This window comes from Meles meles, chromosome 20 (assembly GCF_922984935.1).
Source record: "Meles meles chromosome 20, mMelMel3.1 paternal haplotype, whole genome shotgun sequence".
Lineage (NCBI taxonomy): Eukaryota > Metazoa > Chordata > Mammalia > Carnivora > Mustelidae > Meles > Meles meles.
In genome coordinates this window covers 53,852,775-53,867,196 of record NC_060085.1, presented here as the reverse complement: position 1 = coordinate 53,867,196, position 14,422 = coordinate 53,852,775, and the positions used below count along the sequence as shown (strand labels likewise).

The 14,422-nt window shown below is 38.7% G+C and overlaps 1 protein-coding gene across 6 annotated transcripts in view; it reads right to left on the bottom strand.

The window, feature by feature from the left end:
• The window catches only part of ATG7 (autophagy related 7), a 245,651-nt gene that overhangs the window by 153,705 nt on the left and 77,524 nt on the right, over positions 1 to 14,422 (bottom strand). For all 6 annotated transcript variants that reach the window (XM_045990781.1, XM_045990782.1, XM_045990783.1 and 3 more), the window contains one exon: positions 10,323 to 10,403. In XM_045990781.1, the coding sequence (XP_045846737.1) occupies positions 10,323 to 10,403 (81 nt within the window). The remainder of the gene's footprint in view (positions 1 to 10,322; positions 10,404 to 14,422) is intronic.

Below are 14,422 nucleotides of genomic sequence, written 5' to 3'. Positions count from 1 at the left end.
TGTGTTTTTGTTTTCTAACACATTACTCTACTAGGAAGTCAGTTTGTACTTGTTTACTTTTAAAAATCTGCTTGCATTATGATTGAAGTCAATCTGTCAGGTCAAATTGAACTAACAGGAAATCTAGATATGGGCCCATAAAGAGTGAAGCTGGGCTCACATCCCACATTTGGGATATGTGAGAGGTATTAACTCAACAAGGAGTAATTTGACTCAGTTACCACTTGTTACCATCTTTTCCACACTTCAGGGTCCTTCATGAAAGAGCTGACATGATAGGGAAATGTCAAGCACAACGAAGAACTGAGAGAAACCCAAATTTTCTCTCCTGCCTTTACAAAGAACACAAAAATATGCTTTCACATGGATTTCTATCCCAAGCTGGAGTGCTGACAAAGTCCTTCAGAGTATCCAAATGCTCCAGCAAATCCAGAGTCAACTACAAAGACACCAAGGCTGTCTAGAGTCATGAAGATGGGTAATCTCTGACTACAGGCCTTGGGACTATGCCACAGAGTCCTCACAGGAGGCGAGGCAGTTATCCTAGAGATACTGCCATTCCTCAAGACCCCACTGGATACACACTCATGTAGTTTCAACACAGTAGTTCTTATCTGAAAAAACTTGCTATGTCTGTTCTCCCACTGACTGTTTATATTTGGCACACTTGCAGCCATTTCAGGATCACAGGGAAGGTATTTTCCAATTTTAGTCTGATGGCTATAAATTCAAGAGGTCGAATTTGGGTCTACCCTTTAATTACCCATTAGGTATTCTAGAAAAAATTATGTTGTCTTTTCTTCCTTGTGAAGAAAAATATCTTCAGTTTCTAGGATGAAAAAATTACTTAAAACCAGAGAAGACCAGTGATGCCTAGCTGTCTCAGTTTGTAGAACATGTGACTCTTGATCTTGGGGTCATGAGTTCAAGCCCTTGTGTGGCATAGAGTTTACTTAAAATTCAAAAAAAATTTTTTTTAAACTAGAGAAAGCTAGATATTCTAGAATTTATCACTGTCATCACATAAATATCACATAGGCAAGTCATAAGGACAGTAACATTAGGATTAGGATATTCTCAAACCATTCGTTCACAACTTCTATGGCAAAAAAGGCTGCAGAGGGGTGCCTGGCTGACTCAGTGGGTTAAAGCCTCTGCCTTCAGCTCAGGTCATGATCCCAGAGTCCTGGGATCAAGCCCTGCATAGGGCTCTCTGCTCAGCAGGGAGCCTGCATCCCCCTTCTCTCTCTGCCGGCCTCTCTGCCTACTTGTGATCTCTCTCTGTCAAATAAGTAAAAAATAAATAAATAAATAAATAAATAAATAAATAAATAAAATAAAATCTTTAAAAAGGGGGGGGGGCTGCAGAGATTAAGTTCTTATAGAAATACCTGGACAGGATACTGGGAGGCCTTCTAGAAAAAATAAAATGGAGACTCTTAAAAATCCTGCAGAAGAGCAAGCAAAACTCTTCTAAGAATTCATTGCCAAATTGTGTCCTTTAATAAAATGTTAGGTCATCTTTGATGAATCCCAAAGGCTCCTTGTTTTAATATACTCTGGAAATGATCTTCCAACATAATAACAAAACATCAAAAGCATCAACTAAAGCAAAGGAGAGAGTAAAAGCTGAAAAAGAGGATCAGAAGGATAAACATTCAAAACCCCGAAATATATAATATTCAGTAATAGCTACCACTTCTGGCACAATGATAAACCTCTGTACTAACAGGCAAAGGGCATTCTGCTACTGAGTACCCAGACTGAGTTCCTAGACAGTATAGACTATCCTACGTCTTTCTTATCCTGTTTTGCTGTTCATTTATTCATCTATTAAATCATGAACTTTTCCTGACATTCAAAACATTTAATCAGTTCCTACCAGTTACTAAAAACTAATTATGCCTTCCAAGCTAGGTATATTTCTTGAGTAAGGATGTTTATATAATTCTGGTATAACAAGTTATTTTATCATGTAATAAATTTTACTATCCTATCTAGAAGGATATCATTGGAAACCTCAGAGGCTCTTATTCACCTCCGTATCATTCAAAAATCATAGTATCATGAGTTAAGAGTTCTAATGTTTATTCAAGTGAACTGCTGGGACAGTAGTCATTAAAATAAATTCATGGAAATATTTATCTGGGTGTTTTCAATATTCAGCTTAGTTATATGTTGTATACAAACTCTGTATGTACAAGCATGTACATCCATTAAAAAATCTCCCATTTCAAACTGATGGCTCCCTTATTTTAAAATCCCAGCAGTTACTACCATGATCCTCTCTCCCTCCCTCCCTTCTTTCCAAAGCTTTTAAGGGTGGAGGGAGAAGTGAAGAAGATAACATAAAATATTTTATGAAAATAAAAATAATACAAAACATAAGTTATATTTTATGTAAGTAAAAAGGAAAGAAGAAACACGATCAGATGATAACTGGGGCTTTGTCCATCAGGAGTCAAATCAATGTACCACTAGAATAGTGACAATGAACTCCTAGAACTCTGAAAGGGCCAGTATTTTCCCCATCCTAAATGCAGCTGGGCCTAAAGAAATGGAATAGCAGATCAAGAGACTACGATCTTAGTCATAAAACAAAACCCAGTGGTAGATGAGCTCCTGAATCTCTTTATGACAGCTGAGGAAAATGAGTCTTCAGAGAGAGATGGCCAACTTTCCAAAGCCACAGAAGAGGTCACGGTGGGGCTGGTTACAACACTCGCTCCCCAGTGTCTTATCCAGAACAGCTTGGGAATGCAGAAGAAGGTACCAAAGAAAAACTCATAGAACAAGGGTGCCTTCCTAGGATCCACAGGCATATTTCAGGGACTTTGTAATGCCACTGAAATTGTCTGGAAAATTCTGTATGGCTTTATTTTTTATTTATTTTTTTTTCGGGGAAGCAGGTTCTGCTGCTTTGGTCAGTCTGAACTAGGTCCAGGGTTCAAAAATTTTAGGCACCACTCTGTCAAGGGATGGGCTTGGGGTGCAGGAGGGGAGGAAAGGCTAAGTGAATGAGATTAATTCCAAACTAAAAGGAACCCAGATTTTCAACAACCTGAAGATTTTACTTGGGCCAGACAGCCAGTGGAACCATGTAAGATCACAGCTCTAAACTTTCTGGTCTGGATGGTCAAAGGATCCTGTAAGAAAAACATGTGTTCAAGCAAACTTGGATGTGTTTGTGACCAAAGGTGACAGGGAGAAGAGCAAGCAGTAAAATCTTAACTACCAATTAGGTGGTCTCAGAAGACCACTGGTCAGAAGTAACAAGCAAGCCACAGTTCTCTGGAATCAAGGGGGAAGGTTTTGGCAGTATCTGTCGTGAGTCAAGATGGAAGGTTTCTGCAGCTTCTCAAAACCACGGCAGCTTTGACCTTCAGTCAGGCTTCTCATTCTACCTGCTTGTACAGTGAGCATGGAAAGGGTTCCACACACCCTGGGTGACCTATTTCAATCATAGGGGTCTTTGTTTTCTCATTTCTGATGTCAACATCAGTCCCAGAAGTGGGCAAAGGCCTTGGTACTTGGTCACAGGGAACTGAATACACGTCAGCCATTGCAATTTCCCTAGGAAACAGAAAATATTTTCCCTACTCTATGCATGAGGAAATTGAAGCAAAGGGAGAAATGTCCAAGGTTTTTCAAGGAGGTGAAGAGCCAAGAGCTCCGAGGTTAGAGCTTGCAGCTACAATACTTCACACTGGCTCTGGCTGGATATTCTGGCTCCTTTAGGGAACCAAGCGGCTCTGGAGATTGGGGAAACACTAGTTGCTAAGCACAAGATGTGGGATACAGTTTACACCACTCAACTGTGCATATGAAATCCATCACACATTACAACAGAAGACTTGGGGCTTCACTGGGTAAACGAGATAGGAAAAGGGAACCTGGGGGTTACTCATCATTTTCCAAATCAGAGATTTATGTCCCTTTTGGAAAGGAGAAGGAAAACCTGGCTGCAGCCCAGTTTTGAGTAATATTTGCCACTAAGAAGCTGTATGCAAAAATTCCTGGCACAAACTTTGGAGAGCTCTTCCGATTGGGCTCTGGCCAGTCCTTAAAAATGATTGAGATTCGGGGCGCCTGGATGGCTCGGTTGCTAAGCGTCTGCCTCTGGCTCAGGTCATGATCCCAGGGTCCTGGGATCGAGCCCCACATCAGGCTCTCTGCTTCGCGGGAGGCCTGCTTCTCCCTCTCCCACTACGCCTGCTTGTGCTCTATGTCTCTCTCTCTGTCAAATAAATAAAATCTTAAAATTGAAAAAAAAATTTAAAAAAAAAGATTGAGATTTAAAACCCTATCAAATCAGAGAAGCAGGGAGTGTTCGTTGGTGCAGCACCATAAATCTCTCTCTCTCAAGCTAATTTCAAACATAAAATAGGAATGTTCAGAGAGAAAAATTATCTACACATACCTCCTTACATAGGAAATTTTTTTTTCTTAAGTCAGAAAGGGTAGAGGTCAATGGCTAACCATGGTCTGAGTGGGTAGAATACTGCTGATTATCTTCTTTAACCTTAAATATATTTTCTGATTTTACTGTAATTAAAATAGGTTGTTGTGGAATAAAACATAAAATTAACTAAAGAATATATAAGTGCTAATAACTGAGGGTCAACAGAGAGCCAGAGCTTATCTCATCCAATTGAGTAATTTAACAAAAGAAGAAATGGAGGCAAGCAGAGCAGGGAGCACCTTGCTTGTGGTCACTCAGGCAGCCAGCAAGGGACTCGGAGCCAGGACCCTGGAAATCCCCGGAATGACTTCCTGGCCTCCACACCACACTGTTGCAGCTGCTGGATTCCTTAGGCTAGGAAACCCCCTAAGCTTGGTGCTAGGTGAGAAACAAGTTTATACGGCATTATAAAATTCAAAACAGCAGCCTCAAATGTCAGACAAAGTACACTAGATTCTAACTCAAGAACAGCTGAAATTGAAACAGCACTCAGAGAGAACAGTTGGGAGGGAACTGGATGTCTGATGCTCTGTCGCAATGGCTACGCTGAACGACTCCATGCCTGTACCAGGTTTTCTTTCTTCTGGCTACTGTTGCAATTCCCTGTCTACAGTGTCTTCCCCTCTTATTCTGTCTCCCATGTGTTTCTAGAAATTCCTACTCATCCTTTAACATCAACTCTGAAGTCACCTTCTACAATGCCATCCTTGGTCTCTCCTGTTTGAAAAAGTAGCGGGTACTAAAACACCACCGCAGGAGGACACACCTTGACCACACAGCGTATTACTATGTAAGTGAGATGACTGCTGCTGCATTACAGGTCTGCCGCATCCTCTAAATAGCATTAGGCATCCTCTAAATAGCATTCGTTTTAATCATCTTTGTATCTCCGGCACCTGGCAGGGACTCGAATGGTAGCTGAATAAATGAACACCTGCTAACAGCCATGCAGGAAGACTTTAACCTCTTTTTGCATATCTATGACTTGCCTTTCTATCCTCAAAAGCGCGCATTTGTTGAACCCGAGGCAACAGATTGCTTTGGGGCCAAGGTTTTTCTTAAAGTTTAAATAGCTAAATTGAGTATCATTATTTCACACTTAAGTAACAAAGAAATAGGATAGAAAAACGTTAGGATTATATAGTATAAAAAAAATAAATGGACAGGTTGGCAAAAAAAAAAAACCCCAAAAACCAACATGTAATTTACTACATGAGGATACCAGCCAAAGTGTATTATTCCTACACCCGCTCTATCACTCAAGGCACATGTACACAGATACATACTAAAAGTTAATAGCAAGTCACCGTGGGAAGTTTAATCATAATCCATCAACAGAAGAGCCCATGGCATGGTAAACACCAAAGTGTATTATTAGGGTTGCTAATTGCTAATTAAAATCCCCAGATCAGGTTTCTGGGCACAGCTTGCTACATCTGTGCAGTGGGCAGGTCCCAGATGGTATGAAAACCAAGGCTGGGGCCTGCTTCTTCATGCAAGGCTATTCCTGCAGAATCACAAAGGTTATGGGTGACAGATTGTGCAACGAGAACAATATCCACATGCAGTTACCTCAGGCACAGTCCTGCTCCCAACTATAGATTTGAGATAAGTTTCTAGTCAACTTCCAGGACCCAGAAATTAGGCTATTGTTGCATGAAATACCAGAAAGTGACTGGCTTTGTATTCGACATACTGGTATTCATCATACTGTCTTCATTCCTCGAGATGGTCTGGGAAGGGAGACACAGGGATTTCCTGGGGTGATGGAAACATTCTAGATCTTGACTGAAATGAGGGATACAAACATGTATACATTTGTCTGAACTTACAGAATTGTTCTCTCTTAAGATTCATGCCTTCCACTGTATATAAATTTTACCTAGAAAAAAGGACCATGCATAAAAATTGAACTCTAATTAATAGGTTTATTTTCTGCACTGGTATGAGCTAGCAATTTTGAAACTACTTTCTGTATATTCTAGACTTGAGCAGGGAGTAAATACACGCAGGATAGTAAGAGCCAGGTTTCTCACCATTGGAGAAGGTAGTTACAAATACGGGGGGGGGGGGGGGGGGCGGATAACCTCACCAAAGGGGATAAAATACATCATGTGGCTCCTAACATGAAGATACATCATCACGTCTTTGGTAGTTCTGCCAAAATTTCATAACCTGACTCTAATCATAAGGAAACATTAGACAAAATAAAGTTGAGGGAAATGCTACAAAATAACCGGCAAGACATCACCATGTTTAGGTTAAGGAAAAAACAAAGGCTGAGGAACTTTTCCAGATTGAGGGAACCCAGAGAGATAGGACAATTAAATGCAGGCTTGATCCTGAACTGCATCATGAATTGGTCTGGGAGAAAAAAACCTATAAAGAACATTACTGGTACAAATAACAACATTTAAAATACAGACAGTGGATTAGATGATAGTATTGTGGCAACATTAAACTGCCTGAATTTGAAAATATATTGGGTAAGAGAATATCCTTTTTCTTAGGAAATACACATTGAAGCATTTAGTTGGAAACGACCACAATGTCTCCAACTTACTCTCAAAGTTGCAAGAAAAAGAGAAGGGTGGGGAGGAGGAAGCAGGGTGGGAGGGAGGGGAGTGTGCACATACTTAAATGGGGCAAAATGTAAACAAATGGTCAGTCTGGGTAGAGTATATGGAGGTTCTCTGTACTATTCTTGCAACTTTTCTGTAAGTATAAAATTATATCAAAATATAAACTTACCAAAAAAACCCTTACCTTCCCCCCAAAATATTTAGATGAAAGGCTAATAATAACTAATTCAGTGTATTATGAGAAATTCTTTCAAGAATATTGATTTTAAAACTCCATTTTTTTCCCGTTGGTAGCAATCCACAAAAACTTCAGTTGGCTCTAAGTTACTTTTTAGAACTAAAAACAACTCATATAGCTTCAAATAAGACTTTTTGAAATTCTGTGGCAGATACCATCATTTTAAGGAAGTCTTTTAAGACAATAACCAGAAATTGGAATGAAAATGCCTCTTCATTACCCTCCTCCCTGCAGATTCTTCAGTATTTTTTCTGTAAGATGGAACAATTAATCTGGCTACCTGCCAAGTTAAAACCAAACAAGGTGAGACTATTTGTGTGTAGATGATTCAGCCTTCCCTGACACAGTAGAGAACTCTACTCTTCCCCACCTCAGGCCTTATAAAAGGTCTATACATATATATAAATATGGTAATGAACAGAGCATATTATTTAGCAGAGCTTTTTCTATCTCCCCTATTTCCCCTGCCCACTTTTTTTTAAAGATTTTATTTATTTGACAAAGAGAGAGATCACAAGTAGGCGGGGGGGGGGGGGGGGGGGGGGGGGGCAGGCTCCCCACTGAGCAGAGAGCTGGACACAGGGCGGATCCCAGGATCCTGAGAGATCATGACCCAAGCGAAGGCAGAGGCTTAACCCACTGATCCACCCAGGTGCCCCTATCTCCCCCATCTTTCTGTCTGTATTTGTGTTAAATTAGATATAAGTATGGCCTTGGTCCTGGGGGGGGTGGGGGGGAGGTTGGGGGATGGAGGCAAAAATACCAAATACTACCAAAGGAAAAAATTACTTCATGGATATCAAAGCAGAATTTTTAAAAAGTCATTTTTAGCCCCAAAGAATCTTTTTGAAACAATAACAACTATGATATGACTCAGTAAAAAAATATTATGCTAAGCATGCATTAAGAAAAATTCACATGCACAGAGATGAAACTATAATTGGATTTGTCATTTCAAAGTATTAATGTTGAGTTTGCAGATAATAGAGAAAGACATTCTCCTAAGCGAATAAAGAAGTTAGCCAAGTAAGTAAATACTGTGTTTCTACTGTAAGGAAATACGTGCACCAGTGAAGCAACCTTTTCAGCACAAAAGAAATTTAATACCCAGACCACATGAAAAGTGATCGCTATGGGAATAGCACAGCTGTTAAAATCCAAAGCAGTTTGTATTAAATCGTCCAGCATGTTTGTCTAAAGCAGGACTCTCAGAATGACCACCAAGAGGAATTAACTTTGCTAACAAAAAAGTGATACCTATATTTAGTTTAATGCTTACAATAAGTGTGAAAGCATTAAAAATGCAAAGCGATTCTCTTTCAAAGAATAGAAGGGACCTCAGTTAGCTGGTATGTTTGTGATTCTTTCACAAACAGTATCTCAAGGGCTAATTTAATTAGAAATGGAACAAGAAAGAATGAGTGTTTGCACTTCACTTATAGAACCCAGTTACCTTTATTTCACTGAAATGCCTGGTCTACAAAAAGCCACAGAAAAACCGGCACCTATGTCAAATGATTTCAGCATGAAAATTAATACTGCCAAGTTATTCTGAGGCCAATTAGCTCAGCCATTCAAAGAAAAAAAAATGTGCTCACTAAAAAGCATATAATTCTAAAACCTGCATTTCTGAACACAGAAGTAGACCTCCTTAAGGCCTTGACTTGAACAGATATGATACTCAGAGAGACAACAAAAAACAAAACAAAACAAAACAAAAAGAGCTCCTGGGTAACTATTGAGAAATGGTAAGCTTTAAATCTAAACACTGACACTTGGGATGCATAATGATAAAACAGCTTAGCTTACTTTTTGAAGAAAAACAATTACTCTAAATGTTTTAGCACCTAAAATTAACCACATTTATCAACATTCTCAAATCCGAGTTAATTTTTAGACTGGTTAGCATTGTGCTTCTCAGCTTCTCAAAGGATTTACTGACCAAGTAAAGTCCTCCCTCCCTAACATACACGGAGGTGGGTGGGGGGAAGCTTATCAACTCAGATTGGAGAGAATTTCGCCAGAATTCAATTCTTTCCGTACTGCCAGATGAGTCTCCATGGCAAAAAAAAGTCCTGAATTAGAAGTAAGAGGCTAGGGGGCGGGGGTGGGAGGTTGGGGGAACCAGGTGGTAGGTAATAGGGAGGGCACGTATTGCATGAAGCACTGGGTGTTGTGCAAAAACAATGAATACTGTTACGCTGAAAAAAATAAATAAATTAAAAAAAAAAAAAAGAAGAAGTAAGAGGCTAGGGTTTGGGATTAATGACCCCAAAACTACTTTGCGTAAGACTTGAACATGAAAATCTTATCAAGAAGTTTGAATTTTAAAAGCCCCGTTTAAAATCACTGGGCATCAATGGCTTAAAGAAAATACAAAAGAAAATTAGCTATAAATTAGCTATAAAAATTAGCATACAAAAGAAAATTAGCTATAAATACACAGTATACAGGCACAAGTAACTCAGACTATCTCTAGGCCTATGAAGAAGTGAGATGCCATCACTGTAGTTTGGAGATACATCAGCCGGTTCCCATTACAATGGAGGACATGCCAGCTCTATTTTTAGAGCCTCTGGAAAGATCAAAGCTGAAGGGGCCCTTTTATGTGCTCCCTAGCCAGGCCCCTAATCTCTGTTTACTTTTTGTCATTATATAGATCTCCAAAAGACAAACCATGAGGACTGCCTAGTATCCCTCCTCCTCTAACAGCACTTAAAATTGCTCTGTGATGGTCCATGTGAGCAAGGAATCTCCACGTAGGAGCAAAACCTAAAAGTTCACATTCAAGCTAAAATTATTGTGATGCAAGTATTGATACAGAACTACAATATCTAATTCAGTCTCTATACTATAAATCAAACTTTCTCAGGCTGGTTTCTCTGTGAGAATGAATACACATAAATGACAAATCCCCTCCAGCTTTTTAGACCCCTTCCCTCCCCTTCAAAAAAGTCCTCAGTTGGGTTCAGTGCCTCTCGCTGGTAAGGGTAACAGATTCATTTTGAAAAACAAGTCCCTCAAATGCCGAATGACTTACTTTGGAAGAACAAGCTGTACATTTGTCAAACGCCAGACTGACAGGAAGGACATTATCAAATCGTGACAGAAATCCCCGGATCTAAAAACAAAACAGAACAATTGACATCAAGCTCAGAAGGCCCATATCTGTGAAATATATTTGTAGTTTCTGACAAAAAGTGGGAAATAATATGGTGGTCTTGACAGATTACTAGCAAAAATGAAGTGCAGCATGGACAGTTTTCCTTGTACTATAATCAGTTTGAGGACGAACTATAGCATGTCTTTTATTCCATTAGGAACTCACAAACTTTGTATACAGGATATGATATTGGGTGGGGCTTCACAGGTGAGGCCTGGGGACTACGCCAGGCAGAGATGGTTCTAAATTTACATCTAGTTATTTGCTTGACTTGGAATAGATAGGGATAAAAATGCAAAACATCACCAAATTTATGGGGAAACAGCGCCACCTCAAGCATAAACTTCTGGACTACAACTAACTGCCATTTTCAAGGAATCAGCTATAATAACCAGGTTTCAAAAAACTAGGATTTAAGTACTTTACTGAGAACATTATACCTCTCTAGAACTATACTTATGCCAAACAGGAAGATTTAAGCCATTGTGTAGATCATTAACATACTATGAAAAACATGAATGATAAACTCTGTTAAGTCTCCACAGGACTTGGCATTTATAGTAAGTCAGACAACATGAATGAATCCTCTCATGAGTTAAATTCTTTGATCTTCCCCACTGTCTCCATTTTATGTTGATAAAATTCAGATTCAGAAAGGTGACACAACTTGGCTCGGGAAAACAGAAAGTGACAGAGCTAAGATTCAAAAGTAGGCGTCTTTACTCCAAACACGGTCCAGCCTCTTCCTTTTACCTTACCTCCCTTCTTCCCTTTCTCTCAAGACATCACAGGTTTGTCTTCAATATTAGGTCTCAACATAAGTTGACAATCTCACCTGAAAAGAGCAAAACAACCCAGCCACACACCCTTGTTGCCTTTAGCTACCCCACCAACACTTTCCCCAAAATAAAAACAAATAAAACCTGACAAACTCTTCAAAGAAAAAAGCTTTCTCCTGGATTGGGATAACTCCCATCATCATGCCCGCACTGCACCTAGTCTAACTGCATGTTCGTGCTGGAAAACTGAACATGGCTTGGCTATCTTTTAAATACCCTTTTCAATGTAATCCAAGATCAAAAGAGCGTTTGGTAGAAATGATAAATTAGATAGCTGTATTAGTTAGATGGCCTCGTTGGGAACCTCTGAAAAATGTGACAATCTTTTAGTTTCCTAAATCTCAGGAATGTGGTAACCATTTCATTATATAGTACTGGAGGCACAATCAGGGTTTAGGTTCGCTATTCAGGACACCAAAACAGGAGACATTCAAACTTCTAGGAAAGACTTTAACAGGTCATAAACGGGAATGCTGAGATCCTCATGAGATCAAGAAGTGAGAGGCTTAAAAGAATTCTCAAAGTGAGTCTTCTCATACCTCAGTTACTTTTATATTACATTTATATATATACATATGTTTATAAATACCTTTTATACTAAGTTCCCAAAAAAATGTGACCATATTTTGCACATTTTGTATTAAAATGTTCATGGATATAGCCTATGCTAATGCCCCCACAGGCATTTTGTGGGAGAAAACCACAAAAAGGTTTTCTTCATTCTTTTTTCTCCTACACCTAATATCAAGCTTTATGCTATATAAAGAAATATTAGTAATTTTCTCTGCTAAACTGTCTCATGATTACAGATAGGAGGTAAAGCTGAAGGCAAGGAAGACAGAAGACCAAGATAGGAGCAGGAAGAAAGGCAGGAAAGAAAAAAATAAAAACAAAAACACAGGTGGTGAGCAAGAGAAGAAAAAGGAACCAAAATGAATGGACTGGCCAAGTATGGGCCACACACTATTGTTTAGCACCCCCAGACAGCTCTTTACTAGGAAACTGTGATTCATTTTCCCAGGAAATGAAGTAAAGTAACATCTGTGTATGAGGCCTTTCAAGTTCACCAAGTTGGTGTCAGAAGGCCTAGAGCTCAAAGTAATTAGTGTTAGGTAATTTTATTTTATTTTTAAAGATTTTATTTATTCATTTGACAGACAGAGATCACAAGTAGGCAGAGAGGCAGGCAGAGAGAGAGGAAGGGAAGCTGGCTCCCTGCTGAGCAGAGAGCCCAATTTTGGAGGGCGGGGTGTCAATCCCAGGACCCTGGGATCATGACCATAAAGTAGAGGCTTTAACCCACTGAACACCCAGGCGCCCCTAGTGTTTAGTTATCTTAGAAACCTCAACAGGTTAGTAGAATATAATTCATGTACTATAAAATTCATCTTTTAAAAGTATATGATTCAGAGGCTTTTAGTATATTCACTGAATAATACAATTATCACCAATATCCAATTTCAGAATATTTCATTACCCCAAAAAGAAACTGAGAACCCAGAAACAATTAGTCCTCATTCTTCACTTTCCCCAGGCCCTGATGACCACTAATCTACTTTCTATTTCTGATTTGTCCATTTTACATATTTCCTATAAATGAACTCCTACAAGACTGGCCTCCTTTACTTAGCATGTTTTCATCTATATTATATCCTATATCTGTACTTCATTCCTTTTTTTTGCCAAATAACATTCCATTACATGGATACACCACATTTTGTTTATCCATTCATCAGTTGGGACATTTACTTTGGGTATCGACAAAATTGGGTATGCAGTAACTCCCATTATCTTAGGAATTAATAAGTCATACGGTAACTGTATTTTCAACATTCTGAGGAACTGCCAAACTGTTTTCCAAAATGACTGTACCATATTATATTCCCACCTACAAGGCCAACACTTGTTACTGTCTTTTTGATTACAGCCATCCTAGTGAGTCTGAAGTGGTATCTCAATGCGGTTTGATTTGCATTTCTCTAATGACTAATAATGCTGAACATTTTCCCATGTGCTTCTTGATCATTTGTAAATCTTCTCTGGAGAAATGACTACACAAATTCTTGGACCAATTTTAAATAGTTTTTTTTTTCTTTTTATTGTTGAATTTTAAGAGTTTCTAAAAAAGATATTCCGAATACAAGTTTCTTTTCAGATAAGATTTGCAAATATCTTCTCTCATTCTCTGGGTCTCATCTTTGCACTTTCTTGATGGTGTTCCTTTTGAAGTGGAAGACTTTTTATTTTCATGAAGTCTTATTTATTTTTTCTTTGGTTTCCCTGTCTTATGGTGTCATATATATATATGAGACCATTGTTTAACCCAAAGTCATGAGGATTATTTTTTCTTCTAGTTTTATAGCTTTAGCTGTTATATTTATGTCTATGATCCGTTTTGAGTTAACTTTTGTATATGGCATGAGAAAAGCATCCAAATTCATTCCTTTGCATGTAGAAATCCAGTTGTCCCAACACTTTGTTGACAAGACTATACTTCCCCAATTGCTTGGTTATCAAATGACCATGAATTTAAGAATTCATTTCTGGACTCTCATTTCTATTCTGTTGATCTATGTATCTATCCTTATGACAGTACAACACTGTCTTGATCACAGAGGCTTTGTACTAAGTTTTGAAACTTTGTTCTTCTCTTTCAGGATTATTTTGGCTATTCTGGGTCCTTTGCCTTTCCATATGAATTTTAGGATCAGTTTGTGTGCTACACTGAACAAAAATATTTATTTCTCTTGCCTTTAAAGGGCAAGATACAGGTTGAACTATTTGCATTTGGCCATAGCACAGTGACATGCTTTTAAGAGAGACTACATATTACTATGAAATGAATGAGAAAAAACACAAATATCCCAAAGTCTACCAAATTATTCATATCTCAACTATACAGAGAAAACAAGTCAGAAATAAACCACAAGAAAAACTCCAATGTAGCACCATTCACATTTTCCAGGCAATCCCTTCCCCATCACCAATGCTTTAAATCCCCAGTATTAAAAATGCACCGAATTTCCACAATATGCTCTTCATTCCCTCAATCTTACAAGAAATGGGTAAAATTTAAAGAGCAGGGATTGCTACTTAAAATTTCAGCACTTTCCTTAGACATGGATAGAAATCGCAGAG